Raw genomic sequence first — 27,895 nt, forward strand, 5'->3', positions numbered from 1 at the left:
ACCATACTGTCCATGGGGTTTTCTTGGCAAAGATACTGGAGTGGTTTGTCACTTCCTTCTCAAGTGGATTAAGGCAAACAGAGGTTAAGTGACTTGCCCAGAGTCACACAGCTTGTAAGTGTCTGAGGCTAGATTTGAGGTCTTCCTGACTCCAGGCCCAGTGCTTTATGCACTGAGCCACCTACCTGCTTCTATAGTTTACCTTTTTAGTTATAAACACTGTTCCTCCCAGATAATAACTATTTCTATGGAATTTTAAGGTTTACAAAGCACTTTCCTCGCCACAACCTCATGAGTTAGATAGTACAAGTATTATTAACCCCATCTTGCAGGTGAGGATATCTTCTAATGCAAAGGAGTTCTTGGTCAACAAAGCATAATCCTCACACTTGGGGGAGGGGGGGGGCTCTGATCTAATGAAGTCCTCTCCGTTCTACCTGCTCCATCTTTTGCATCTCTCCTCTCTGTTCCCAGTACTTACCTCCATGGCACAGGTCTTCATTACCACCTATCCACCAGGCCTATTTCGATAGTTCCATCACACCACTTCCCACCTCCTCTCCTGCTCCCACTAATCTGTCGTTCACACCAGAATAATTTCTTCTCACGTACAGTGATTTTCCTCATAAAGCTTTGGTGGATCCCTATTGCCTACAAAATAAAACTCAAACTTCTTGGCTTGTCATTCAAGACCCTCCACAATCAGTGCTTCCCAACTTTCCCCACTTTATATCATATCACTCCCCTCGATGCCCTCCACCCTTCATCCAAACCATATGTGACTCCAGTCTCCTGAACATGAGCTACATCTCCCATTTCCCTGTTAAAGACCCTAAACTCAGTCAGTTTCCAAACTCCACATCTGCTTGCAGCCTTCAATCTCCAAACATCCCCAACTTTTCCCAGACCAGTGATGGCTTGGGCTGATCCAGATAGAGCATCTTTTAGAAACCTTACTTGTTTCCTGGATATTGGAATTGCTCCATTGGGAAGACTCTAGCATCTTATTCTTTCCACATTTTCTGAATCAAGGTTCATCTCTAGGGAAAATAATACCCTGGGAACCCATAATTGACTCAAAACAACATGTTCACTGCACTTAGACCCAGGCCATTAATCCTCATGTCCTCAATAGATCTCAACACACTCCATCACCAAAAACCCAGGGGCTGATTTCCCCCTTGCTGAACCTACCCCACTGATAATCAGTTTGAGAAGATTTTCCTCATCTTTCTTTTATCACTCAGGGAGTAATTAACAATTACTGGCATCTGGACTCATCTTAGCCTTGGGCACACAGGAAGTACTCTATCCCTCTGTCCCATGCCGAGGTGTTCCAGGCCAGCTGTCTTTCCTCTCCTTCCCCTGGTGAATTCCTGTCCAACCCAAATGCCACCTCCAGGAAAGCCTCCTTGTCCTTCCGGTCATTGATGACCTTCCTCTTGGGACTTCTCTTACCCCTTCACACCTCTCTAATATACTTCTCATGTTATATTGAATATTAAAGTTCTCTCTTTGTGTCTCACACCCGTATAAGACTGTGAACTCCCTGAGGGCAGGGACTGTATTTTAAGTCTAAATTTCTTGTCTCTCCCAACCCTGAGCACAGTGCTATACACCCAGTAAGCACCTAATAAATGCTTGTTAAATGAATGGATGACTGCGCAATTTCCATAAAATATTCCCAGAGATGAGCTTTTCTTTCTTTCTTTCTTTCTTTCTTTCTTTCTTTCTTTCTTTCTTTCTTTCTTTCTTTCTTTCTTTCTTTCTTTCTTTCTTTCTTTCTGTGAGGCAATTGGGGTTAAGTGACTTGCCCAGGGTCACACAGCTGGTAAGTGTTAAGTGTCTGAGGTCGGATTTGAACTCAGGTATTCCTGATTCCAGGGTCAGTGCTCTATCCACTGTGCCACCTAGCTGCCCTGAGATGAGCTTTTCTAAAGCCAGCTCACCCACTCCATTACATCCAGGTAGATACACCTTTGGAAGCCAGAAAGCTGGAGATGTTCACAGCAGCTGACATGGCCAATGTGAGGGCACATCAAGGCAATGACATTGTGTAGAATAAATGTTCAATTTATGTTCCCAGGTTTACAAATTGGAGCTCAATGATGCAGGAAGTAGGTAATGGGGCCTGGCCTCTATGGAGTTCACAGAGTTCTGCCAAATCTTAATTAACAGGATTGCAGGATCTCTGCAAAGAGCTACGGAAGGAGCAAGGGACAAGGGGAGGGGAATTAATGAAGAATTGGAATGCTGGCGGGTTGAGAATGGCTCTGCTCCCCCAGAATAGGCGCCAGCACCGGAGTTAGAATGTGGCTGCCAGCTGGGGACCCAGAAGAAACTGGGATGGAGACCTTCCCATCTCCTCTCCACCAGGGCTCGGTTACAGTCACCATCAATCAATGTTGCCAGGAATCTACTGTATGCAAGGCATTGCGCCAGGCATTATTGGAGGAAAGTAAAAGAAAGGTCATGGAAGGTCCCTTCTCCCCTCTGCTACTACTCACTGCCCCCCTCTCTCAGGCTGTTTAGTCCCACCAGCACATAAGCTCCTTGAGGACACATAGTATCCAATACATGCTTGTTGATTGATCTCTCCATCTTAAACATCTCTCTCTCCTCTCTGTCTCTGTCTCTGTCTCTGTGTCTGTCTATGTCTCTCTCCTCTCTGTGTCTCCTTTTTTTTTTTTGGTGGGATAATGAGGGTTAAGTGACTTGCTCAGGGTCACACAGCTAGTAAGTGTCAAGTGTCTGAGGCTGGATTTGACCTGAATCCAGGGCCAGTGCTTTATCCACTGCACCACCTAGCTGCCCCCATATCTGTCTCTCTTGTTCTCATTATTTCTTCTCTGTCTTCTCTCTCTCTCTCTCTCTCTCTCTCTCTCTCTCTCTCTCTCTCTCTCTCTCTGTCCCTTCATTTCTCTTTCTCTCTCTGTCTTTCTCTGTTTCTCCTCTTCCCCTCCCCCCCTCTGCCTTCTTCTTCCTCTCTCTATATAAACACATACACATATATAATGTATGTATTTCTCACTATCTCTATACTTCACCTACAAAGTAAAAGAATCAGATTAAAAACCTCTAAGGCCCCTTCTAGCTCTAAATCTAAGATTTGGGGGGCCCATAGATTTGGGGTTCTAAAGGATCATAGAGATTGTTGAGTCCTACCCCCTCCTTACTTTGCAGATGAGGAAATTGGATTATAAGGAAAGCAAGAGATTTGCCCAGTAAGTATCTCAGGTGGGATTCAAACCCAAGCCCTCCTAATTCCAGGTCTAGCACTCTATTACTATATCACCTTTACCTGGGCGGGGAGGAGAGAGAGACAAACAGACACCAGACAGACAGACAGAGGCAGAGAGAGGAGAAGGAGGAGGGGGAGGAGAAGGAGAAGAAGAAGAAGAAGAAGGAGAAGGAGGAGGAGGAGGAGGAGGAGGAGGAGGAGGAAGAGAAGGAGAAGGAGAAGAAGAAATAGGGGGAAGAGGAAAAAAGAAAGGAGGAGAAGAAAAAAGGAGAGAAGAAAAGGACAGAAAGAAGAAGAAAGCTCTATAGATCTACTATGTCTCCAGAGACCTCTTTATACTTAAGCTTTCCTGAATGACTCAGCATCATATCTAGGAGCCGTCTGTTTCAGCATTCAGCAATAATAGCTTCAAGGACTTTTGAGGTGTTGAGAAGTTGTATGTCCCTGTGCTAAATGACCCTGCCTCCTGGGATCTTGCATTGTATCTGCTGCTTTTCTGTCTCCTCTTTCTATCTAGTTGTTAACTATCACACAGAATCATAGAACCTCAGATTTGGAAGAGCCCTCAGAATCCAAGGCGTAACTGAGGCAGAATCTCTTCTAAAAAGTCCCTCCCCCCCAAAAAAGTCCTCAATGCATGCTCCTTCAGCCTCCACTTGAAGACATCTAGTGACAGGGGAGTCCCAAGGTGACTCACTCCTTTAGGGCCAGCTCTCATGGTTGAGGGGTTCTTCCCCAGAGTCAAGGACATCTGCCCCGCTGTAATTTCTATCCACTAGTCCTAGTGCCTAGGATTGTTGGACCAGAGGATCTCAGTGCTAACCTCAGAGGTCTGGATCCACTCCCTAATTTTCCAGGGAAGCACTTTGCTCCATTCACACAGTGGTAACTAGCAGAACTGTGGATGCTCTGAACCTGCTGCTTTCCCCATCGTCTCCTCAAGTCAGGCCTTCAGATACTCAAATCTATCAGTTAATTCTCCCCTACCCTACCCAGGGTTTCTCCAGGCTAACACTTCTAGTACTTCCCACAGACCCCTGGTGCCATGCTCCTGTACCCAATACGCTCCCTGGCTCTCGGTATGTAGGGGTGACCTTATATTGCTTCACCCCCATCCCTTCCCCATATCTGTCCTGAATGGAATAGAGAGCAACAAGTACACATATTGAAGCCAAGGCCCAGAGAAAGGGAATGCCTTGCCCCAGGTAGCATAGGAGTTAAGTAACAGAGCCAGGTCCAAACAGGTTCTTTGATTCTGAATCCAGAGCTCTTTCTATGACACCATTCAAGCTCTTTTGAGGCCCAAATTGGAGCTCCCAAATCTGGGCTAACTGACTTGATATAGAACAGAGGCTGGGAAGGGCAACAAGTCTTACCCCACCCCCAAGGAGAGCTTAGTCTGATGGGGAAACTCTTAGGGAACATCTAGGCTGTTGGGGGAGACTGAACCCCCAGAAGAAGGAGAACACCACCACAGACAATGAGCATTTCACCTTGAGGAAGGAGGTCAGGGGGCGGGGGGCAATAGAGCACAAGGAACTTGAACCTGGGAGACCACAGATCACAGTCCACGAACAAACTGCATTGTTCTATGACCTTACACAAGTCATTTCCCATTTGTCCTCTCTAAGATAACAAAATGAAGGGGTTATACTGGAGGGTCCCCAAGATCCCTTTTAGAACCAACATTTTATGAATTCACAGTGGGGTTGGTCCTGGAAGGCTTTCTGAAGGAAGCGAGGCTGGAGTACAGAAAGGAGAGGTCACTATAGGCAGAGGTCCTTGGAAAACCTGGCCCCTTTATCAGGGCAGATATTGGGGAAGAGAGGAGGGAGGTAAGATGAGAGAGACTGGGCACTAGCCAACGGTGTGGGTATATTGAGAGGAGGTGAGGATGCATCTGCCCTGACTCATCAGAGTTGCAGCATACCTAGGGAAGGGTCTCAACCTCAAACATGACATGGGGGTGGGGAAGACCGGAATTTAGTGTTCTAATCTGTTATATTCTGCTTACCTGTGTGACCTTGGGTAAGTCACCACTCTCTGGTTCTCTATGGTCTCTCCGAGTTCTAAATTCTATGCTATCATTCCAGTAGTCTTCTCTCTCAGAACCTGCAGTGTCCTCCCCAGCCCATACCCATGTCCCCCCACCCCCTGAACAATCCCTGAGGCTCTGCCCTGGCCTCTCTTGCAGCCTGGCTGTGACTGGCAGCTTCCTAACCAACCCCCTCTCTGCAGAGCTGAGCTGGGTGAACACCAGTTCTCTGCAGCCTGGGCTCCACTCACAGCTCAGCTCAGCCTCCTCTCTGGGCTGGGAGGGAGGGGGAGCCCCAGGGACCAGACACACCCCTTGCCTAGGGCCCCCAGAGCCCTCCTGGACCCACTGCTGGACAGACAGACACAGTCACCCTAGTGTCAACGTGCCCCCCCTCCCAGGGGCTCAGCCTGGCCCTGCTGGACCCACAGCTGGACAGAGGGACAGAGGAACAGACGGACTCCCAGGTGCCAATTCCCCCCCCAATCCCTGGACTCAGCACTCCTTTCACCCTCCCCTTCCCCTCACCCCACTTGTGGCTCCCCTGGGATGCTCTCTGGGGACCGTGCCAAGGGGGCAACAGCAGCTTTCTCAAGGTCAGTGCTAAGCCTATGCATGCCCTTGCCAGCCTAGAAGCCCTTCTTACTCTTTGGGTGTTAGGAACCCGAAGTCTGGGAGGCGGGCTCAGGAGAAACAAACTAGCAGCCCCCAGGCCCTCTCCCCCTCCCCCATCCCACAATACGCTTTCTGTCTGTAATGCAACCAGGTCTGGGGCAGAAATAGCAGGGTGGGAGGCTGTGCGGACAGAGGCAGTTGGGCCTGGGGTAGGGGAAGGTCAGCAGAGTGTCTTGGGTCCGGGGCCCGGGGCCCGGGGCCCCAGGATGAAGCATCCACATACCCCCTTTCTCTGCTCTCATTTCAGTCCCTGGGATCAATCTGGATGAGGGCCAGAGCAGTGGGGGAGGGAGCATTATCAACTGTGGCCCCGACACATGCACAAACACACACTTCCCAAGACCCTTGCAGGAATACCGCGGCTGCCCAGGGCCCTTAGGAAGCTAAAATTGGAAAGGGACGTGTGGGAGGCAGCTGACAAAGCTATTTCTCTCGGCTTACTTCTCAGTTCCAATTTCAGTCACTTAGCCCATTAGCCCTATCCCCCAAAGGCCCTCGGACCTCCTATGGTCAACAGGAAGGCTTCAAGGGGAGGGGAGGGGCCGCAGGACTTTAGAGTGGAAAGAGACCTTAGAGATCATTAGTTCAGTGCCCTCATTCTTCAGACTGAGGAAACAGAGGCCCAGTGAAGGGGAACTGATTTACCCAAGGTCACAAAGCTAGTAAGTGTCAGAGCTGGGATTCAAACTTGGGTCTTTCCACTTTGCAGGGGTGTCCACAAAATCTTAGATCAGGTTTAAACTATTACAGTTGATCTGCTCCACTGCATTCCCCTCACACAGTGGGAGAGGTGGGCTGGGATCCTAGGTGCTGGGAGCCCTCACTCCATCACTGACTTGCTGTGTGACTGGAGAAAGTACTTCTACCTCTCTGGGCTCCAATCTCTTCCTCTGTAACATGGGGTTATAGACATATCCCCAATGGATTTTTCTGAATAAAACATGAAGGAGAAATAGTGTGATGCTGAGAGGGGGTGGGGGGAAGAGAGGGTGATGGTCACCTGGTTCTGTGGGAGCAGATCAGACTCATGACTACCTAAACACCACACAGAGGAGGAAGTGTGAGTATGTTTAAATCCATTTTACAGATAAGAAAACAGTCAGAGAAGGAGGTGACTTTTCTAAGGTCACACAGTAAATAAACAGCAGAATTGAGCTTCAAATCCACGTCCTTCTGTCTCAGAATTCAATGTTCCTTCTACTAGCAAAGGATAGGGACGTTTTCACTGTGGCCCCAGCCACACTGGCCTTACCTGGCAAGGGAGGAGGTGCTTGGAAGGGTTTGTGCCTGCAGAGTTCCTCCCAGGGAGGGCCCAGCTCAGCGGCCTCAGGAGCCTCGCCTCGGACCTTTCAGAGTCACTGTCCCAGGAATGCCCTGTCAGGAATGCTCTTAGAGTCACTGTGGAACTGGGCTCTGTCCCTGAAGAATCGGCTGGGTTCCAAGGAGCGCAAGGCAGCTAGGGAGAGAGGGAGGGAGACAAACAGGGGGAAAGGCAGGAAGGGAGGGAAAGAAGGAGAGAGGGAAGGGGTCAGAGGGACCAGATGGGTGGAGGGAGAGGGAGGAAAAGGGAAAGAGGGAGGCAGACAAATGGAGAGAAAGAAGAGAAGGGAGGGGAGGGAGAGAGAGAGGGAGAGAGAGGGAGAGAGAGAAGAGGAGAGGAGAGGAGAGGAGAGGAGAGGAGAGGAGAGGGAGAGAGAGAGAGAGGAGAGGAGAGGAGAGGAGAGGAGAGGAGAGGAGAGGAGAGGGAGAGAGGGAGAGAGGGGGGGGAGAGGGAGAGAGAGAGAGAGAGAGAGAGGAGAGAGAAGGCCTAGATGGAAAGAGTAGAAAAGAGGAAGGAAGATATCGACAGGAAAGGAGAGAAGGAAGGGAAATAGATATGGGGAGCGAGGAAGAGAGAGAAGCAAGGAGGAAACCTAGGAGCCCCCAACATATGTTATTAGGGAAGGGCAAACTCCTGAAGGCAGCAATGAGGTGGATGAGAGGAAGGAGCCCTCAGGAAGCCATGGTGAGAGTGGGACCACAATAGCCCAGACCATCCAATAATCCACAACCTCCCCTTTGGGCCTTGGCTTTAGAGAGACCCAGTCAGTATACCAGTCTAACCTCCGTGGAAGAAGCCATAGGCTCAGCATCATGGGATTCGTGGTTCGAGATCTGGCTCTTCCAGTAACTCCCTGAGCGACCCCTGGACAAGACCCTTCCCCCTTGCTGGGCCTCAGTTTCCCCATGTGTAAAATAAAGGAGGCTAGACTGTCTCCAAGGCTCTGTCACTGCATCTGAAGCATAACTTCTCAGAGCTGGAAGGAACTAGTCCAACCAAGGAGGAATCTCCTCAACCTCCCCAGCAAGGGGTCATCCTAGCTCCTGACCAAGGACCTCCAGAGATGGGGAACTCATCCCCTCCAGAAGCAACCCGTTCCAGCTCTGATCATCAGGAAGCATTTCTCTTCACGTAAAGCCGATACCTGCTTCGTGAGGGGGGATCAGAGAGGAGGATGGAGGTTCATCGAAGGGCAGGGGCGGAGACAGGTTAAGCGAGGTGGTGGGAGCTAAGTGAGGAAAGTACAAACTCAATAAAGGAACTCGACTCATTGTTGGGGCGAAGACTCCATGGGGACATGGGGGCTCAGTGATGGCTGAGGGGCTGGGGGAGGGGAGTAGGCTCAGTGCAGGGGGGGGACTCAGAAAACAGTATGGGATAGGGGAAAGAACTCCGGCTTGCCTTGGGATCCTGTCACTTACTTCAGGAACCTTTTGTAGGTACCTTCCCCTATCTGATGTTTCAGTTTCCCCATCTCTAAAATAAGAGGGTTTAACTAGATGATCCAAGGTTCTTTCCAGTTCCAAAACAATCCCATGACTCCCTGGGAGTCCCAACAGGTGTAGCTCTTACCCCAATTGTTCCTGGAGCCCAGGAGTAAAGCAGGCTACCTCCACACGCCCAACCAAGACTGTGTGGTCCTTTGATAGTTGCTTGGAGAAACTGGGATTGAAGACCTCTGTGGGACAAGGGCCCCTCTCTTTTGGGGGGAGAGGGAGGCACAAAGCAAATCATCTGACCTTCAAGTCTATTCTCTCATCTACAAAATGAGGATATTACTATAGTAATATTGTATATATGTAGATATATATGTACATTATCTATACACATGTACACACACACACACACACACACACACACATATATATATATAGGATAGTACTATACTGCACTGTGGTGGAAAGAATACTTGACCTGGAGTCAAGGCTTGGGTTCAAGTCCTGACCTGAAGACTTCTGGACCGTGTGACCTTGGGTAAGTTACCTGCCAGACCTTTCTAGATGTCAGGTTCTTCATCTGTAAAATGAGGGGGGCAGGCCTGGATGATGTCTAAGGGCCCTTTGGGGGTCCTCAGCCCCCAGGTGTGGATGGGGAAGGGAGGACCATCTCCTCCGTGTGCCCAGCCTGGGCAGCTGGACAGCCTGGTGACGCCCCGGGGAAGGAGGGAGGGAGACAAGTTGGCCTTCCTCCACCTCCCCCGCCTTTTCAGGAACCTGAGCCCTGGGCTGTGGTGGCAGAGCGAGGGCAGTAACCGGAGCAGGCTGGCCAGGGAACCAGGCTCCTGAAAGGGAGGCAGCAGGAGGGACCAGGCCTTGTTGACACACCCTGCCCCCCCCTAGCCTGCTCTAGGGCTCCCAGGAGACCCAGATCGAGGCAAGGTAAGGACCCTCTCCCCTATGCCAGGGGAAAGCAGAGGGGAGATGCTCCCTGGGCCCTGAGGGATAGGGGAAGTTCATGGGGGGAGAATGGGGGAGGGTGGGGTGGTGGGCTGGACAGGAATGACTCCCATGGATTATGGATGCTTGGGGCCCTTGACTGGAAACCTGGAGATCTGGGTTCTTGTCCCAGCCCTGTACCCCACTCGTTGTGTCAGCTTGGGCCCTCTCTGAGCCTCAGTTTCCCTATTTGTAAAATAGGGCCAGTTAGTCCTGCCCTCCCTCCATCACAGGGTTACTCTGTGAGTCCACTATGAATCCAAGGACATTACCAATAGGAAAGTGGCTTGGAAAAATAGTAAGTGGAGAATTTGCATTAATATTCTTTCAGTGAGACTGACTCCAAGCAACAAGTATTATTCTTTCTACCTCCTTGTCTGGAGGTTCCCAGGGGGGCAGGGCTGGGTCTTGCCTTCAGATGGGGGGAAGGAGTTTGCCTGAGGACAGAGACTATGATTCCCCATCTCAAACCAGAGAGTGCCTGAGGACAGGGCTGTGTTGCTCCTGGGGTAGAGCACCGACTCTGTCCACGAGAGGCAGATGAACCAAAAGGGGCAGGACTTGGTGTGGGCAGAGTGCCCATGGGACCACATTGGTGCCACCTTGCTTGGGCTCTAGACGCACAAGGGCAGCTCACCTGGCCGGGTCCTCTCCTCCAGCTCCAAGGTCCCCACTGGTCCCTTTCCCAAGTATGGGCATCAAGACGTCGCTGCCCCCTCCTGAGCTGGCCATCTATGCCCTGATTCTTGTGGGTGCCCTGGGCTATGCTGGCAATGGGCTCTTCGAGGCATCTCGAGGTAAGACCCAATGCTAAAAAAAGATTGTCATCTTTGGTTTTGGGGGGAGGGGGGAGAGAGAGAGAGAGAGAGAGAGAGAGAGAGAGAGAGAGAGAGAGAGAGAGAGAGAGAGAGAGAGAGATTCATTCTTTTGGCATTCTGAATCAGAAGTCTTGGTTTCAAATCTCTATTCCAATGCTTGCTGGCTATGTGATCTTGGGCAAATCATTCCTCTCAAGACCTCAGTTTCTTTATCCATAAAATGGGCATGACAACCTTTGTACCACCTGTCTCATGGCCTGTTGTGAAGAAAGTGCTTTATAAACCTTAGAACCCCGTGGAAATTGGAGCTAATATTCATACCAGTGTATTCCTTTTTCTGCTTTTGCCACTTACTGTCTGTATAACCTGGAGCACAAAGCTTCTAAATCTGTTACCCCATCTACACAAGAGGGATAATCAGATGTCCCCCTCCTTCTCTCATAGGACGGTTGTAAGAGAAAACACATTGTCATGTACTCCAGTATTATTGGCATTACTTTTAGGAGGAGGGGGGAGGGGGAGAAGAGAAGGAGGTAAAGAAGGAGGAGGAGGAGAAGGAAGAGGAGTGTGGGATGAAATAGGAGAAGCAAGTTGGAGGCAGTGGAGGGAGAGGGAGAGGGGGAAGTCCCATCCTAGCATCAGGGATTGAGGCTCGAAGAGGCAATAGTGTAAATACTGTTTCCTAGGGGAGGAAAAGCCCACCTGAGATCATTCCTTAGTCAGACCTGGAGGGTGAAAAGAGGGCTCTGGGGTATAAACAGAGCTGTTCGCCCAAGCACATACACAGACAGTGGAAAGAGAGCCAGGCTTGGAACCAGGAAGACCTGAATTCAAATCCAGTCTTAGACACTTACTAGCTCTGTGATCCTGGGCAAGTCACTTAACCCCCATTGCCCTGCAAAAAAGAAAGAAAGAAAAAGAGAATCAAATAAGATAATAATTGTAAAGTACTTAGCACAGTATCCAGCACATTTGTTATTGTTGTTGTTCAGTCATTTTCAGTCATGTCCGACCCTTCCCGACCCCACTGGGGTTTTCTTGGCAAAGGTGCTAGAGTGGTTTGCCATTTCCTTCTCCAGCTGACTTTACAGATGAGGAAACTGAGGCAAATAAGGCTAAGTGACTTGCCCAAGATCAAACATCTAGCAAGTATCTGAGGCTGGATTTGAACTCAGGAAGATGAGTCTTCCTGACTCCTGGCCCTGTACACTACCCACTGTGTCACCTTAGCTACCCCCTGGCACATAGTAGGTGCTATATAAAGGTTCATCATCATCATCATCTGTACTTAGAGGCTGACATGTATACACTGAAATACATGCATATGCTAATAGATACTCCTCTCTACATGAACACACCCAAAAGCATAGGCCGCCCCAGGAGGTGATGAGTTCCTCATCCCCAGAGGCCTCAAAACAAAGGCCAGAGGATCACGTCAGAGACAGTGTAGATGGTGTAGAGAGGTTTCCTATTCAGGGACAAGTTGGACTAGAAGGGACCTCTGAGGTCCTCTCAGACCCTGAAATTCTACTATATACACAGATGTACATATTTGGGGGAGGGCCCAGGCCAGTGATCAGCAGATGGACAATTGCTCTGCTACTTATAGTCTTTTTTTGGGGGGGGGGCAGGGCATTGAGGGTTAAGTGACTTGCCCAGGGTCACACAGCTAGTAAGTGTCAAGTGTCTGAGGTTGCATTTGAACTCAGGTCCTCCTGAATCCAGGGCCTGTGTTTTTATCCACTGCGCCACCTAGCTGCCACTACTTATAGTCTTAGAGGGTAGCCTGTAACACTGAGAAATGAAATGGCCCACGCAGGGTCACACAGCAAAGCCAGGAGTCCTGACTCTGAGGGCTTTGTTGCTTTGTAGATGCAGGGAAAGATATTCAGAAGGAAGGGTCCATAGAGGCACAGATGAACTTATAGAAACACACAATCTACATATGCATGCGCACACATGCACATACATAGCCCACACATACACATACACCATACCTATCTACATATACACATAACACCTATCTACACATACACATGTGTACACATAACATACATGCACACACATATCTACATGCACACACACATTGGGCATTTATAGGGACACACTCCCTCCCTTGTCCCTCTCTCCCTACAAAAGGGCTCCTGTGCGCAACCTCAGCCCTCAGAGCAGGCAGTGATGGCACCCAAGGAACCTCTCTCCAATTCTAGTAACTGACTAGGTAATACCTACCTCTTTTTTTTTCAGACAACATGAACAGAAAGGCATTCAGGGAGTCGGTGAAGCCTGGCTGGCATTACATTGGACGAAAGATGGTAGGTGCCCACTCCCCATCTTTCTTTCCCAGGGGCCGATAGGATTGCCTACTTCACTGGGAGGGCTGAGGGACAGGAAGAAAATATTGCTGGGCTAACCAGGCAGGAAGTAAAGCCTCCTAACTTATCACCCCATCCCTTGCTCCTTCTTGCTACTACCCGCCCCCCCCACACCTCCAGGCCTCCAAGCCTCTGATACAATCCTCTTTTCCACCAGCAGGGCCGGGCAGCTTCATGCCGCACCCCCTCCCTCCCCCAGAGGGACCTCACTCCCAACTGCAGCTGATCCATCCTAAGTTCCTTCCCCTCAGTGCCCCTTCTCTCCACCAATCCAACCACTAGCACTTGTATGTGCCACTGAATCTCTTTCTTTAAGAGGATATGGATTTTAACAGAAATCAAAGAACCACAGAATTTAGGGCCAGGAGAAACTACAGAGATTCTCTGGTCCAAACTCCTTATTTTATTCTATTTTTTCAAACTCCTTATTTTATAAGGGAAGAAATTGAGGCCCAGAGAGGTTCAGTGACTCACCCCAGGTCTCACCGCCTGCAAGTGTCAGAGCTGTGGGATCCCATCCCATGTGCCTTGATTTTTTTTTTTGCAGGGCAATGAGGGGTTAAGTGACTTGCCCAGGGTCACACAGCTAGTACGTGTCAAGTGTCTGAGGCCGGATTTGAACTCAGGTCCTCCTGAATCCAGGGCCGGTGCCTTATCCACTGTGCCACTTAGCTACCCTCTCCTGTGCCTTGATTTTGATCTTCAAAACCTGAACCCAGTAGTTCCCAACCTTTTCAAGTGTGAAGATCACGCTTTAGCTTCAAATAATCTCTCTGAGCCCTGCCTTCTCATCCCCCAGGATGGTGGTTGAACTGTTAGTATTCTGCTGACCAACAAAAAGCAGCTATGAATCCAGGACCATTTTGAAATGAAGTGATAGTTTATTAATCACAATAACATCTAGATGCACATGAAAATACTAGCCTGTGAGGCATAGTCACCCTTCTACCCACTTACTTATCACCCTCATCATTTGCATATCCTGCCAGTGAGTGAAGCTTAGTGTCCATGTGGATTGATGAACTTTCCAGGGGCCCCCATCCGTAGCCTGAGAACCACTGCCTTAACCCAAGACATAAATGAGCCACTCAAACTAGAGGCATATATTTAGTGCTCACTGTGTATCAGGCTCTGTGCTAAGAGCTAAAGTCCAAATGGTGGAACCCCAAGCCTGAAGGGAAATGTTTGGGAGTAGGGGAAGGGAGAAAACGTCCCGGTCCCCACCCATGGGTAAACCTACTTGTTTAAGCAACCTTAGACTAAACCTCTTTGCTCCATCAGTGGTGGAAATCTATCCACACAAAAAGAAGCAAATGCCGCCCCATTCAGATTCAGAAGAATACAGAGAAGTATATTCCATAAGCCAGCACATCAAACCTGAGTCCCCCCAGCCCAAAATGAAACCTCTAGTACCTCTCTACTTCCTTTGTTGTTGCTGTTGAGTTGTTTCAGTTGTGTCTGACCGTTCATGATCCCATTGGGGGTTTTCTTGAAAAAGATACTGGAGGGGTTTGTCATTTCCTTCTCCAGCTCATTTTACAGATGAGGACACTGAGGCAAACAGGGTGAAGTGACTTTCCCAGCTAGCAAATTTCTGGGGTTGAATTTAAACTTATGAAACTGAGTCTTCCTGACTCCTAGCCCCACACTATCTGCTACACTACCCAGACACTCTATTCATCTTCTCTCCCTCCTCCAGGATGTAGCAGATTTCGAGTGGGTGATGTGGTTCACCTCCTTCCGTAACATCATCATCTTTGCCCTCTCGGGTCACGTGCTCTTTGCCAAGATCTGCTCCATGATTGCCCCACAGGTGAGTTGGGATCCTCCCAAAAGTAGATATCGCCTCATCTATTCCCCTTTTGGTCTCACATGCCCCAGGCTCTGGCAGGAAGTCCTTCCCTGAACCTAGGACCATTGAACTGTCAATCCCTTGAGGGCAGGGACAGTTTTGTTTTCATCTCTGTGTTCCCTCAGTGCCTAGTATTGTGTCTAGCTCACAACAGGCATTTAATGAATGCTTATGGAATTGGACTGAACAGAATGTCAGTACTGGAAGGGATCTTAGATCACAGAATGTCAGAACTGAATGAACCCTCAGAGATCATCCAGTCTAAATTCATTTTACAGATATGGAAACTCAGGCCCAGGAAAGAGAAATGACTTACCTAAGGTCACCCAGGACATTTTCCTAGATAGGTAGGACTCAGGTCTCCTGACTCCTAGCTGAGAACTAGCTCAGCTCCCACAAGGCACCTCCACATTCTCACTGCCTCTACTTCCCCTGGGTCTACTTCTTGGGTCTTTCTTCTCTTCCTACAGTTCCGCTCATGGATGTATGCAGTTTATGGGGCCCTAGCTGTGCTGGGGACCATGGGCCCCTCCTACATGCTGCTGCTGTTGGCCCATTGCCTTGGTCTCTACACAGTTTCCCTACTCAAGCAGCGGTGGCTCTGCTTTATCCTGGGGCTTGCCAGTCTGGCTTCTTTCAAGCTGGAGCCAGCCAATTCATGGCAGGTATGCCCAAGATGGGGAAAAGTTCCCTCTCTGACCTCTTCTATCCAGCCTTTAGAACTGGGGCCCTAAACATAGCCTTGGTTCCACACTCTTCTCTCTTGTCTTCACACTCTTGCCTGTTGACAAGTCTTGTCTCTCCTAGATTTTGAGCTCCCCAAGGGTAGGGCCTGGCTCTGTTCTATTCCATCTGTCCTAAACAGAGCTTCTGGAAGGCAGGGACCAGGTTCTCTCTTTCCTTTATTCCCCTACACTGTTGTAGTACATAGGTCCAGGAATGAAAGGACATTTACTAAAGACCTGAATAAATAGATGAATGAATAAGCTTACATTGGCTGGGAGGGAGGAAGTGAGGGCAGGGGAAAATAAGCATTTATGTAGTGGCACCTGCCAAGTGCCAGGCACTGTGCTAAGTGCTTTACAAATTTGATCGGTAAGATGATACATAGATTGGGGTGATCAGGATGGGCTTCCTGTAGGTGGTGAGATTTGAGCTGGACCTTGAAGGATGAGGAGGATGCAGCAAGGAGAGGGGGAAGATGTTGAGGTGCCGCCAGTGAGTGCAGTTACTGTTCTTTCTCATCCAGAGCGGGTTTGTAACGGGCACTTTTGATCTTCAAGATGTGCTGTTTTACGGGGGCAGTGGCTTCACGATTTTCCGATGTATGAGCTTTGCCCTGGAGAACTGTGCTCGACATGAAGGCAATTACTCCTTCTTGGACTTGCTCAAATACAACTTCTATCTCCCCTTCTTCTTCTTTGGACCCATCATGACCTTTGACAAGTTCCATGTTCAGGTAAGAGAATGGGGGGGATGTCATATTCTCTCACCCACCCCCAAAACTCATGAGCTCCCTTGGGGGTAGGGCTGCATCCCCCCAAACTTAGACTGAGGGTGGTGGTATCCCTAAGGGCAGGACTGCGACTCTAGTAGAGGGTGCCCAGAGCCAGGTAAGCATCTCCTCCTCCCCCCCACCCCAGGTGAGCCAGCCGGAGCCTGTTCGAAGGGATTGGGAAATGTGGCAGATCCGTACCCAGGCAGGACTCAGCCTGGCCTCCATTGTGGCCGTCGACGTGTTCTTTCATTTCTTCTACATCCTTACCATTCCTAACGACCTCAAGTTCACCAGTCGGCTCTCAGACTGGGCTCTAGGTGGGTGAGGACTAGATGTGGGATCTGGCAGGGACCAAGGTCTTTCCCCTCTGCACCTGTGACTCCCTCTCCCTCCAGGACCTAGGCTGATTTTTTTTAAAAAGTGGCTTAGTGGAAGGGTTTGCAGTTGCTGGAGAATCCTGAGCCCATGGCAAAAGTGGCATTTCACAAAAATGAAAAAACATAAGTTTCTATCCACCTCAAGTGACCTGAGCAGATCTGAGGAGAGGACATGTCCATGTTTCTATGTATGTGTGTAACTGTCTCTGGGTATTTATGTGTATTTGTGTATATACACATGTATTTGTGTGTGTCTATGTTTTATGTGTCCATATGTCATACATATATGTGCATGTGTTGGTATGTGTGTGTGTCTATGAACGTGTGTTTTATGTGCCTGTGTATATGTTTGTATGTGCCTCTGTGTTTGTATGTTTCTTGTGTCTATGGGTGTATGTATATACACATAGAAAATGAAAGCAGAGGTGGGCAGCTAGGTGGCGTAGTGGATAAAGCACTGGCCTTGGATTCAGGAGGACCTGAGTTCAAATTGGGCCTCAGACACTTGACACGTACTAGCTGTGTGACCCTGGGCAAGTCACTTAACCCTCATTGCCCCACAACCAAAAAAAAAAAAAATGAGAGCTGAGGCTCAATAGAAGTAAGCAAAACCACCCTCCAAAATTCTTTTAGAGAAGGAAACAAATCGATTCAATTCAAAAAGCTGTTATTAAGTGCCTGCTTACTGCTTTCTTCCCTTTGAAATTACTTGTTCTATGCTTTGTGTTTATTTATCTGGGTACTTACATCTTTCCAGTAGAATAGAAGCTCTCTGAGGACAGAGATTGTTTTACTTTTGTGAAAGTCTGTGCAATGCTTAACAGGCTTGTACTGAATGTTCCCTGAATTTGAATTGTGAGGCCCTGTGTTCAGCACTGGGGACATAAAAAATGGAAAAAAAACTAGTGCCTGCCCTCAGAGATCTTATAGTCTAATGATATGTAGTGTCTACATGCATGCATACATTCACACACACAGATAACTATAATTCCAGGAAGAATGTGATGGGTGAGAAAGACAGAAAGAGACCTAGACAAAGCCCTTGAGGACAAAATTGAAGGGGTAGATATCTCTTTCAGCTGGGTAGGGAGAGGGGAAGTAGTGATGGAAAGTTTCATGGAGGAGGTGACCACTGAGATGACCCTTGAAGGAAGGGGAGAATTTCAACGGACAGAGACAAGGGGATGTGTGTTCCAGCTATAGGGGATGGTCCAGACCAGCACACAGAGGGTGGAAATGACAAGATAAGACTAAGAAATATCTTCTTGACCACTCTAGCTAGAACCTAGGGGAGAAGTGAGCAGGAGATAAAACTGAAAAGAAAGCTGGAGCCAGCTATGAATGGCCCTAAATGCCAGGCAAAGGGCTTTGTATTCTTGCAGTGAGCAATGGAGAGCCATGGAGGGTTCTATCAAGTGTGAAGTCAGCTCTAGCCTGTGTGCCCAGCCCTCTCCAAGGCTAGACAGGGACAGGAGTTGGTTCAGGCCTTGCCTTCAGGGAGCTTACTGGCTGGTTGAAGAGACAGGGTCAGATTATGAGGACACACCTGCGGAACTCTGAGAAACCAAAGCAGGACAGTGTTTTGCACAAAGAAGGTTCAAGTCCTAGCAGCTCAGATCAGATCAGATCAGACAGGAGACAGAGGATGGAGCAGGCCTTCCCTTACAGGGGAACAAGGTGAACAGTAAATTTCAGAGAATTGCAGACCAGTCATGCTGTAGAACCAGTGATAGGCCTGGCTAACTGGGGAGAGTTGTGAAGGGGAAAGAAGACAGAAAAGATGGGTTGGAGCCAGACTGTTAGGCCTTGAATACCAAAGTGAACAGTCTGGACTATCAAAACCAAGAGTCTAGACCTAAAACACTGGTCCAGAGGAGTCACGGAGACCTGGGTTCAAATCCTGGCTATAATTTCTTGTGTGACCTTGGGCAAGTCCTTTTCCCCTGTCTAGTATAGGTCCAGGTCTCACCTGCAGAATGAGGCCATTGTATTTGATCTCCGAGGTGCCTTAACTCTGAAGCACTTCTGTGATTCTCTGATTCTGTTGACACTGTCGAGGTCTTGAGTTCATGGTATGACCTTATGGGTGAGATGGGGTGCAGGAGGGAGGATAGGGGATCTCCTCCTTTCCAAGAAAAAGGAGTCTCCCACCTTCAGCTGTTCCCTGGCAAGAGAATGGGGAAAAGAGCAAGTCAGGTAGACAGGGAAAGGGAAAAGGTGTAGGGAGCCCAAGGAGGAGGCAGTGGCTGCTCATTCTGTACAGGAAGGAAGTCCTGGAGAGCCAAAACTCAAACCGTTCTCTCAGGCCATTTACCCCTTCACATCTTGGGACAACCTCAGCGTCCCAACTATCTCCTCTCCCAACCCCCTCTCCTCCTCCCAAGCCAGGGCTGACGCCATCTCCCTTCTTCTTGCCCAGATAACATTTTAGCCCTATTGGTCCTCAAACAAAGAGGGCCTTTATGTCGCTGTCTCCTCAGTGACCCCTTGGCCCTGGCAGCATCCTCCCAACAATAACAGCTCCCATTTCTGGGACACTTAGAGTTTACAAAGCACTTTGCTCAAAACAACCCTGAGAAGTGGGAGGTGCAGGAGACATCACCCCCATTTTACAGACTAAGAAACTGAGGCCCAGGAGGCAAAGGCATTTTTCTGACATCATACAGCTGATAGTAGAGGAACAGGATTCAAATCCAGGTCCCCTGACTCCAAGTCCGGAAGGAAAACCAAAAACGAAGCTGAAGTTCAGAGAAGGCATGTGATTCTCCTAAAGATGCATGGGAGACTCAGGTCTCCTGACTTCTAGCCTGAGTCCAGAACAGGGGAGGTCATGATCCTTCCCCCCCCTCCACCCCAGTCTCTTCTCTTGACAGACTTTATCACACCCACCCAAGTTAGGAAAGATACAAGCTAGAACAAGTCCAGAGTGGCCATGATGGTGAAGGGCCCAGAGACCAAGGTGTATGAAGGCTATCGGAAAGGACATGGCCTGTTGTGGCAGGAGAAGAGAACACTTAGAGAGAATGTAGTACCTGTCTTTAAGGATTCAACGGGCTGTACATGGAAGACTTATCCTGCAGGATCCTATCGGGCACTGAGAGAGGAGAGCCGAGCTCCAGGAGGTCAGGGGCCAAGTCTTAGCTAATTTGCTATCAGCCCCAGCATACAGCAAAGTGATCTGTGCACAGTACGGACTTAAGTGAAGGTACTTAAGTGAAAGGACTTAAGTGAAGTCCCCAAGTGAACCAAGAGGGGAAGATTTTTAGTTTCATATCCACACAGGGAAACTTTTCTAACACTCAGAGCTATCTACAAATGCAATAAAGTGGTGACCCCTTTCCTAGAGGGCTTCGGATGGAGGCCACATAGTCACTTTTAGGGAATGCTAAACCCCTCTGGGACTCATGCTCAGATATGAGTTGGACTAGACAATCCCTCCCAACCCCAACTTCTAGCCCTTCCATGATGCTGTGGACCTACTCCTGCCCACAGAACTCCTTGAATGAGTCAGACTTCAAGGCTCTGCAGAGAAAGAAACCACTGAGTCCATTTGATGGGCATTTTTGTGTTTGACTTCCTCTGGGCAGAGCTCAGAACCTTCAGTCACTTTAAAATAGCCCCTGGGGGCAGCTAGGTGGTGCAGTGGATAAAGCACTGGCCCTGGATTCAGGAGGACCTGATTCAAATCCAGCCTCAGACACTTGGACACTTACTAGCTATGTGACCCTGGGCAAATCACTTAACCCTCATTGCCCCCCCCAAAAAATTAGCCCCTGGTATTTTGGAGAGAGATGTGGTGGAGGAGGGGCAAGGCCCCGTTCCCACAGGACACTGAGGTCAAATTATGGGGACTGGGGCAGGACAATCAGTCTTTCAATTCACATGACTAAGAGATCATTTTGCTGAAAATTTTAGAGATTTTTCTCAACAGCCCCCTTGCAGAACTAGACCCCTAGGGTGGAAATGGGAGTGATGGTCACAAACCCAGGGTAAAAAGGGATGGACTGGTCATGGGGTGACAGGAGGGGTCCCTTCTGAGGGTCTATTGAGGGTAGCTGAGGGGGAGGGTCTGATTGCATGTAGGGTGGTGGGGGCAGTCACTTCCCAAGTCAGAGTGGGTGATGTAGGTCTTTGTTGGCCCCCAGCGGGCCTGGCCTACTTGAATCTGGTGTACGACTGGGTGAAGGCAGCTGTGATGTTTGGCGTTGTGAACACTGTGGCCCGGCTGGATCACCTGGACCCGCCCCAGGCACCTAAGTGCATTACAGCCCTCTATGTCTTTGCAGAAACGTAAGTCTGTTCCCTCCCTACCACCACGACTGCCATGGGGCACTAGAGGCATCCCTGCCCCTCCCCCGGCCTCTCTTCGATTCTCTTGTTCCCCCCTCCAAGGGCCCCCTAAAATTCCCCTTTCCCTTCAGAATGCCTGGAGATTCTTTTGTCCCCCTGGAAGTCCCCCTTTCCAATGAATCTCCAAGGTAGACAGGATATCTGGTCCAACCTAGACCCAAGCAAGAACTCCTTACTGGGTTCCCTCTACAGAATCCTCTGCAGGGGCCTACTCTCCCAGCTTCTGTTTACAGCCCTCTGGTGGTAACATGCCACAGACTACTTAGGTCTTCCATGTATCTCTCCATTGCCCTCTGGGTCACTCACAATTCTGATTCTTTAAGGATCATGGTATCCCATGTTTGGCAGCCATATGGAATCAACTGGAAGAATATTGGTGTTTTTAAAAATAATTAATTTTTTTGTTTCAAAGATAGCTGGAAATTTTTGATTGTGATATATACAATTTCCCAAAGGTAATCCAGCCCCCTCTCTTGTTCTTCAATTCTGGGCCCAACTCTGTGTCTGTCTGTAGCATCTTGTCTAAGACACATGTTACCAAGGAACATGGATTGTCCATTCATCTGCCTATCAAAGTCTGGACATTAGGCCTTGCTCATCCACTTGGTCTTGGCAGTGTGGATTACTAGACTTAATTCCACTGTGTAGAAGTGGAACTTATTGAACAGGCTCTGTAGTATTCAAGACCTTGGTCCAATTGGCACAAAGTCATCTCAGATAGAAACATCTCTCTAGATAGCACCATCTAGAGAGAATCTTTTCATTCTATTATTATCTATATTCATTCTCTTTCATCTTTAGAGAATCCTGCACTGAATATACTCTGTGTTTGTGACAAACACCTTTGGCAAGCACTGGTTTTTAATAGGGTAGAATTTTACCAGGAATTGAAATAAATTAGGCTCATTGGCCTATAATTAACAGACTCAACTCTCTTCCCTCTTTAGAAAATCAGGACAATATTTTTCCTTCTCCAGTATATGGTAGCTTTCCCATTTTCTATGCACTTTTAAAAAACTTTATCTCCTCTTTATGGATAAGTTTTACTTTTACATCCCATTCATTTCCCTATTCTTTTTTTTTTTTTTTTGTGAGGCAATTGGGGTTAAGTGACTTGCCCAGGGTCACACAGCTAGTAAGTAAGTGTTAAGTGTCTGATGCCGGATTTGAACTCAGGTCCTCCTGACTCCAGGGCCGGTGCTCTATCCACTGCGCCATCTAGCTGCCCCCCCATTCATTTCCAAACATACACTTCTACCCAATAACCATCCCTTCTGACAAAGAGTTTAAAAAGAAAGAGGAAAAAAAAGCAATTCAGCATGACCAACCGGCTCACCACTGCTCTGTGATTTTTCAAAGATCACTGAGATGGCTCATCAATCACACCTTCCGGTCCTTTTCTTTATGGAATATAGTTTGTCTGGGTCCATAATTAAACTCATCAAGATGACCTAGATGGTTTCCTACTATCTCCTTATATACCTTGGTTTTTTAACTCTCTATTAGTCATCTTTCTTCTATTCTTTCTAGACCAAAGAGTTTTATCCTTGGCAGAGAAAAAAGAAGCAAAATCAGAGTCCCGCAGTTTCTAGCATCTTTCTTTGATCTTCCTTTCCCCCCTCAAATGACTAATAAAGCCTTTTCTGTTATTCCTAGAATAACAAGCCAGCCTCGGTATATTCAAAGCATTAGTACTCTTAATCTTTTTTTTACAGGTCAGTAAGCCATCTATTGTGTTCATTCCTCATTCCCTACTCTTGCTTCCATTCTCTGTGCCTATCTTTAATGAAAATATCATATATAACATATACACATACATATATGTATTACTATACATATAATATATAATATACCTAACAACCATCAACAAGAAATTAAATAAACATACAAAACAAGGGTAAGATATTACTCCCAATACTTAGCCTTTAAGAAAGCATAACTAGGGGGCAGCTAGGTGGCACAGTGGATAAAGCAACCGGCCTTGGATGCAGGAGGACCTGAGTTCAAATCCGGTCTCAGACACTGACACTAGCTGTGTGACTCTGGGCAAGTCACTTAACCTTCATTGCCCCCCCCCAAACCAAACAAAACAAACAAAAAAAACCGAATAGATCTCTTTAGAGAACTCCACCTTTTCCTCTGGAATTATTTCTCTTCATGTCTTTAGAACTCATTATTGAGAATGCTCACCCATCCTGAGATGACTTCCCCTAAAAAAATTTAGTCTACTTATCCTTTTCCTAAATTTTGCTTTCCAAAAATCTAAGCCGCAGAATTTTAAAAAAACACTTTATGTTATCTAATTTAATACTCCACAAAAACCATGCGAGATAAGTATTAATGACACTATGTCCTCCATTTTACAGATCTGAAAGCTGAGGTTCAGAGAGTTAAGTCACCCATGTCACATAACTAGTAAACATAAGAAACAGGATTTGAATTCAGGTCTTCCTGACTCTAAATCCAACATGTTTTGCCACTACCGTCCTTTCTGCTTCTCATAGACCTGCCAAAACTATGCCCACACCGCCTTTCCTCAATCATCAATTCTAAGATTAAAGAATTACTTCACCTCCAATTTTCCCGTTATTTCTACTTCTTGTCGGTCATATTCAGATTCCAGGATAACCACTTCTCTTGGTTATCCTGGGATAACCATGGGGAAAGACAAAATTAGACATCAAGTCAAATCCAGAAATGTTTAGGCTGCTCTGTTTCTTCTGGCCAAGAGATCTCCTGCTAATCTAGGATGGTAGAAGTCATTTAATACAGGTATATCATGCCTCCTCTATGAGGCATGATTTAAGGAATGTGATCCACTTCTTAACTTCTCATCTATTTAAATCTTCTGTCAAACTGTCCCCATACATCACCTACCACAACATCACCTCCATTTCTCCTTTTCTTTAATCTTCACACAAGGGGGCAGCTAGGTGGCGCAGTGGATAAAGCACCAGCCCTGGATTCAGGAGTACCTGAGTTCAAATCCATCCTCATACACTTGACACTTACTAGCCGTGTGACCCTGGCAAGTCACTTAACCCCCATAGGCCCCTCAAAAAAAAAAATAATAATCTTCACACAAAACATTCTCCACTATTGTGTCTGTCTCAAGGCTCCCTGAAAATTTCCTGTCCATTCCTAGGATGCTCTGAAATACTTCTTTGCCCTGAGATTCCTTTGGATCACCCCTGTGACCTTAGGATTCCCTGGGACCCCGATCCTAGGGATCTCTCATACCTTCCTCAAATTCTTCTGTCCCTTCAGGCCTTCCAAAGGCACCCCTTTATTCTCAGAGCTCCCTGAGATACTCTTGTATCCCCTGATCTCCTTGAGAAACCCCTATAACTCTTAGAGCTCTCTGAGAGATCCTGTCCCTTTAGGGCTTTCTGAGATACTCTGGTGTCCCCAGGGTTCATTAAGAACTCTGTCCTTCAGCACTCCCTGAGACACCTCCATCCCCTTGTTGCCTGATTCCTTCCTGAGAAACCCCTGTCTTCAGACCCTTCTAAGATATCCCTGTCCCTTCAGAGTATCCGAGTCTCCCTCTCCCCTCAGGGCTCCCTGAGATCCCCCTGAGCCCTCAAAGCTCACTGAGATACACATCTATGCCCCCTTGGAGTGCTCTGAGATACCTACACCTCTCTGGGGCTCCACCACACTGGTATTCTTCCTCCATCAGTATTTCTTCTCCACATCCTAGGCACTTTGACCGGTGGGATCAATGACTGGCTGTGCAAGTGAGTATCTCTACCACAAGGTGCTGTCCTCTGGGTGTGGGGGCATCCCTGAGCCTAATGGAGAGTTGAATGGGACAGTGGCAGGTTGGGAGGTGGCCAGTGCTGGAGTTGGTTTTTGCTTGACTGCGTATTTGTTATAAGGGATTCTTTTTTCTCCATTGTTGGAAAAAAATGTAGGAGATGATGGAAGGAGGAAGAGGACCGTCAGATTCAGATAGTTGTCCAGGGGTGGGACTTACCTGGGTGTAACATTCCAGAGGACCACTTCCCCAGGTTCTGGAAAGACATCACAATGTCTCTGCGATGTAACTGCACAACGAGGGTGGCAGCTGATCAGGGCACCTGTGACCTAGCCCGGCTCCCCAAATTCTTCTGTCCCAGTGAATCACATTCTCCCTCTACTCTGCCAATCTCCCTTGCAGTTAATCCTCTCTCCTCCCCTCTCCCCTGCAGATATGTCTATGATGCTGTTGGTGGGGAACACCAGTCCTGTGGGCCCAGAGCTGGGAGCCACACTGGCCACCTTTGCCATCACCACTTTGTGGCTGGGGCCATGTGATCTTGTCTACTTGTGGTCTGCCCTGAACTGTTTTGGTCTCAACTTTGAGCTCTGGGTACAGAAGCTTGCTGAATGGGGACCAGTGGCCCGAGCAGAGGTGAGCTGGGCTCGCAGGGCAAGGGGAGAGGGCAGGGGCCCAAGGAAGAGAGGAAGGGGGATGTAAAGATGGCAGAAAGATTTCAAGTAGACACTGGGAAGTCCCTTGCTCCCCAACTCCCCTTACACATTCTCTCCCAACTCTGGATTCTAACCCCATGTTACCTAAAAGTTCTACAGAATAGAGTAGGGCCCAGGGCCAGAAGAAACAGAAGAAACTACAGAGTTCTAGTTGGCATTCATGTGATGCCCTGGCTGGAGCCCTGAGCTAGGAGGCCCAAGACCTGGCTTCTAGCCTGTCTTTGACACTGACCTTTGTTATGACCTTGTCTGGCAAGTGACTTTCCCCTGCTGGGCCTCAGTTTTCTTCTTTCGTAAGATGAGAGGGTTGGACTGGAAAGTCTGTCAGATATAGGAGGTCTGTGATCCTGTTATTCATAACTACAATAGCTAATTAATAATATTATCAGCTCTCATTTCTATAACCCTTTAAGGTTTAAAAAGTGTTATAATCATGTGTTGCAGGTATTATCATCCCAATTTTAAGAAAATTGAGGTTCATAGAAGGGAATTGTCTAAGGATACTTTGGAACTATACCCAAAGGGATGTGCGTCTAAGGACACACATCTAGGAAGTGGCATCCTGCCTGCAAGTCCAGTTCTTTTTTTTTTTCTTTTTGTGTGAGGCAATTGGGGTTAAGTGACTTGCCCAGGGTCACACAGCTAGTAAGTGTTAAGTGTCTGAGGCCGGATTTGAACTCAGGTCCTCCTGACTCCAGGGCCAGTGCTCTATCCACTGCGCCACCTAGCTGCCCCAAGTCCAGTTCTAAAGTGAGAGCAGGAGCAGGCGGGGGTAGATTATGCCTGGCTCCATATTATCCCAGGCCCTACTCCTGGATGCTGGATGATGAAGAGGGGGCTATGTGTTTGAGGCCTCTAAAGCATAAAGTTCTGTTTCTTCTCTGACTTCTTACTAACTCTTCCCCCTATCCCCTCCTCTTCCTCCCCCACCCCCCTCTGTTTTCTGTGTGGGACAGGCCTCAATGTCAGAGCAGATGTCCCGGAGAGCTCGGGCCCTCTTTGGAGCTGCAAACTTCTGGTCCATCATCCTGTACAACCTCATGTCTCTGAACAGCCTAGAATTCATGGAGTTAGTGATCAGACGCCTACTGCTCACAGGTTTGTTTGAGGCATTAGGGACATGGCAGGGAGAAGAGAAAGGGAGGACAAAGATGAGGATGGGAGAGACAGGGCCTCCCAGGTGACTAAGCCTGGTCACTGTGTGTGTTGGGTGGGGAGGGGAACAGGAGAAGGAATCTTGGGCAGAAATTTCCATTTAACTCAAGTCACTAATCAGCTCTGTGACCTTGTGAAGGTCAATCATTCTCTATGAGCTTTAGCTTCCTTCCTCATAACATCAGCTGCTCTCTAATGTCCAGCTCTGACAATCCATGCATGTCCTTGGGTCCTCCTAGTTCTGACATTCTGTGTTCTATATCCTAAGGGGGCCTCCTAGCACTTAATACTTATTCAGTAATAAATAATATATGCATGTGTATGCATGTACATATATGTGTACATAGATATGTATGCATTGTTACCATACATACATACATACATACATACATACATACATACATACATACATACATGTGTGTGTGTGTCTGACTTGAGATCATTAGAGGAGGAAAAAGGTCAAGCTTTGTGTTGTAGTGGGCTGGAGAGATCTCAGTGGGGAGCAGAGGAAATCTGTGGCCTTACCCAGGGTGGTGAGCTAGGGCAGGGCAAAGGGGATGATCTTACCCAACACATGGCACCATACCTCATGCTGCTTCCTAGGGTTCCCCCAAATGCACCTTGGTCATCCTGTTCGTCACCTACTGTGGTGTGCAGCTCATAAAGAAAGAGAGAGGCTCCAGGCCTTAGAGGAAGAGAAGGAAGCTGCCAAAGAGAAGACTGCATAGGGAGGAAGAGGAAGAAAAAGAAGAGGAAGAGGAGGAAAAAGAGAGGAATCTGACCCACCACCACCCTAGCCTTCCCCCAACACCCTCTAAGAAGCCCCTTGTACCTGCCCTCCCTCCCCCCAGCCTGTTCTGACCCCCTGGTTCTAGGCCACACTGGAGGCAAAACCTTCAAACCAGAATAAAAAAAAATTTTTTTTGCTACAACAGCTTGATGGCTCTTACTTCTCTTCCAAAGGATAGCAACTGGGCTGGGTTTACTCAATCGCAGAATCTTGGTGCTGTAAGGGCTCTCAAAGATCAAAGGTTATCTAGCCCAACTCATATCTGAACAAGAGAACCATCTACATACAACATCCCCAAGAATCAGTCAGCAAGTCTTCGCTAGAACATCTCCGGTGAGAGGGAACCCATGGCTCCCTGAGGTAGCCTGTTCCTCTTTGGGATGGCTCCAATTGTCAAGAATCTTTTCCGTGCTATAGTTTAAATATGCCTCTTTCCTATTCCAATCAGAACAAATCTACACCTTCCCTCCTCAGGACAAAGGAAGTTCCACATATTT

The 27,895-nt window shown here is 48.1% G+C and overlaps 1 protein-coding gene across 1 annotated transcript; it reads left to right on the top strand.

The window, feature by feature from the left end:
- Positions 1 to 5,203: 5,203 nt before the first annotated feature.
- On the top strand, positions 5,204 to 27,508 carry HHATL (hedgehog acyltransferase like). Its single transcript, XM_043978083.1, is given in 16 exon segments — positions 5,204 to 5,743; positions 9,482 to 9,650; positions 10,367 to 10,504; positions 12,773 to 12,840; positions 14,600 to 14,713; positions 15,223 to 15,417; positions 16,002 to 16,211; positions 16,396 to 16,567; positions 20,773 to 20,917; positions 24,681 to 24,693; positions 24,695 to 24,717; positions 25,171 to 25,207; positions 25,209 to 25,373; positions 26,410 to 26,555; positions 27,217 to 27,275; positions 27,278 to 27,508. Coding segments are annotated over 14 exon segments (1,512 nt in total). The 5' UTR covers positions 5,204 to 5,743; positions 9,482 to 9,650; positions 10,367 to 10,398; the 3' UTR covers positions 27,337 to 27,508.
- Positions 27,509 to 27,895: the final 387 nt, after the last annotated feature.

The sequence above is a fragment of the Dromiciops gliroides genome, chromosome 1, assembly GCF_019393635.1.
Source record: "Dromiciops gliroides isolate mDroGli1 chromosome 1, mDroGli1.pri, whole genome shotgun sequence".
Lineage (NCBI taxonomy): Eukaryota > Metazoa > Chordata > Mammalia > Microbiotheria > Microbiotheriidae > Dromiciops > Dromiciops gliroides.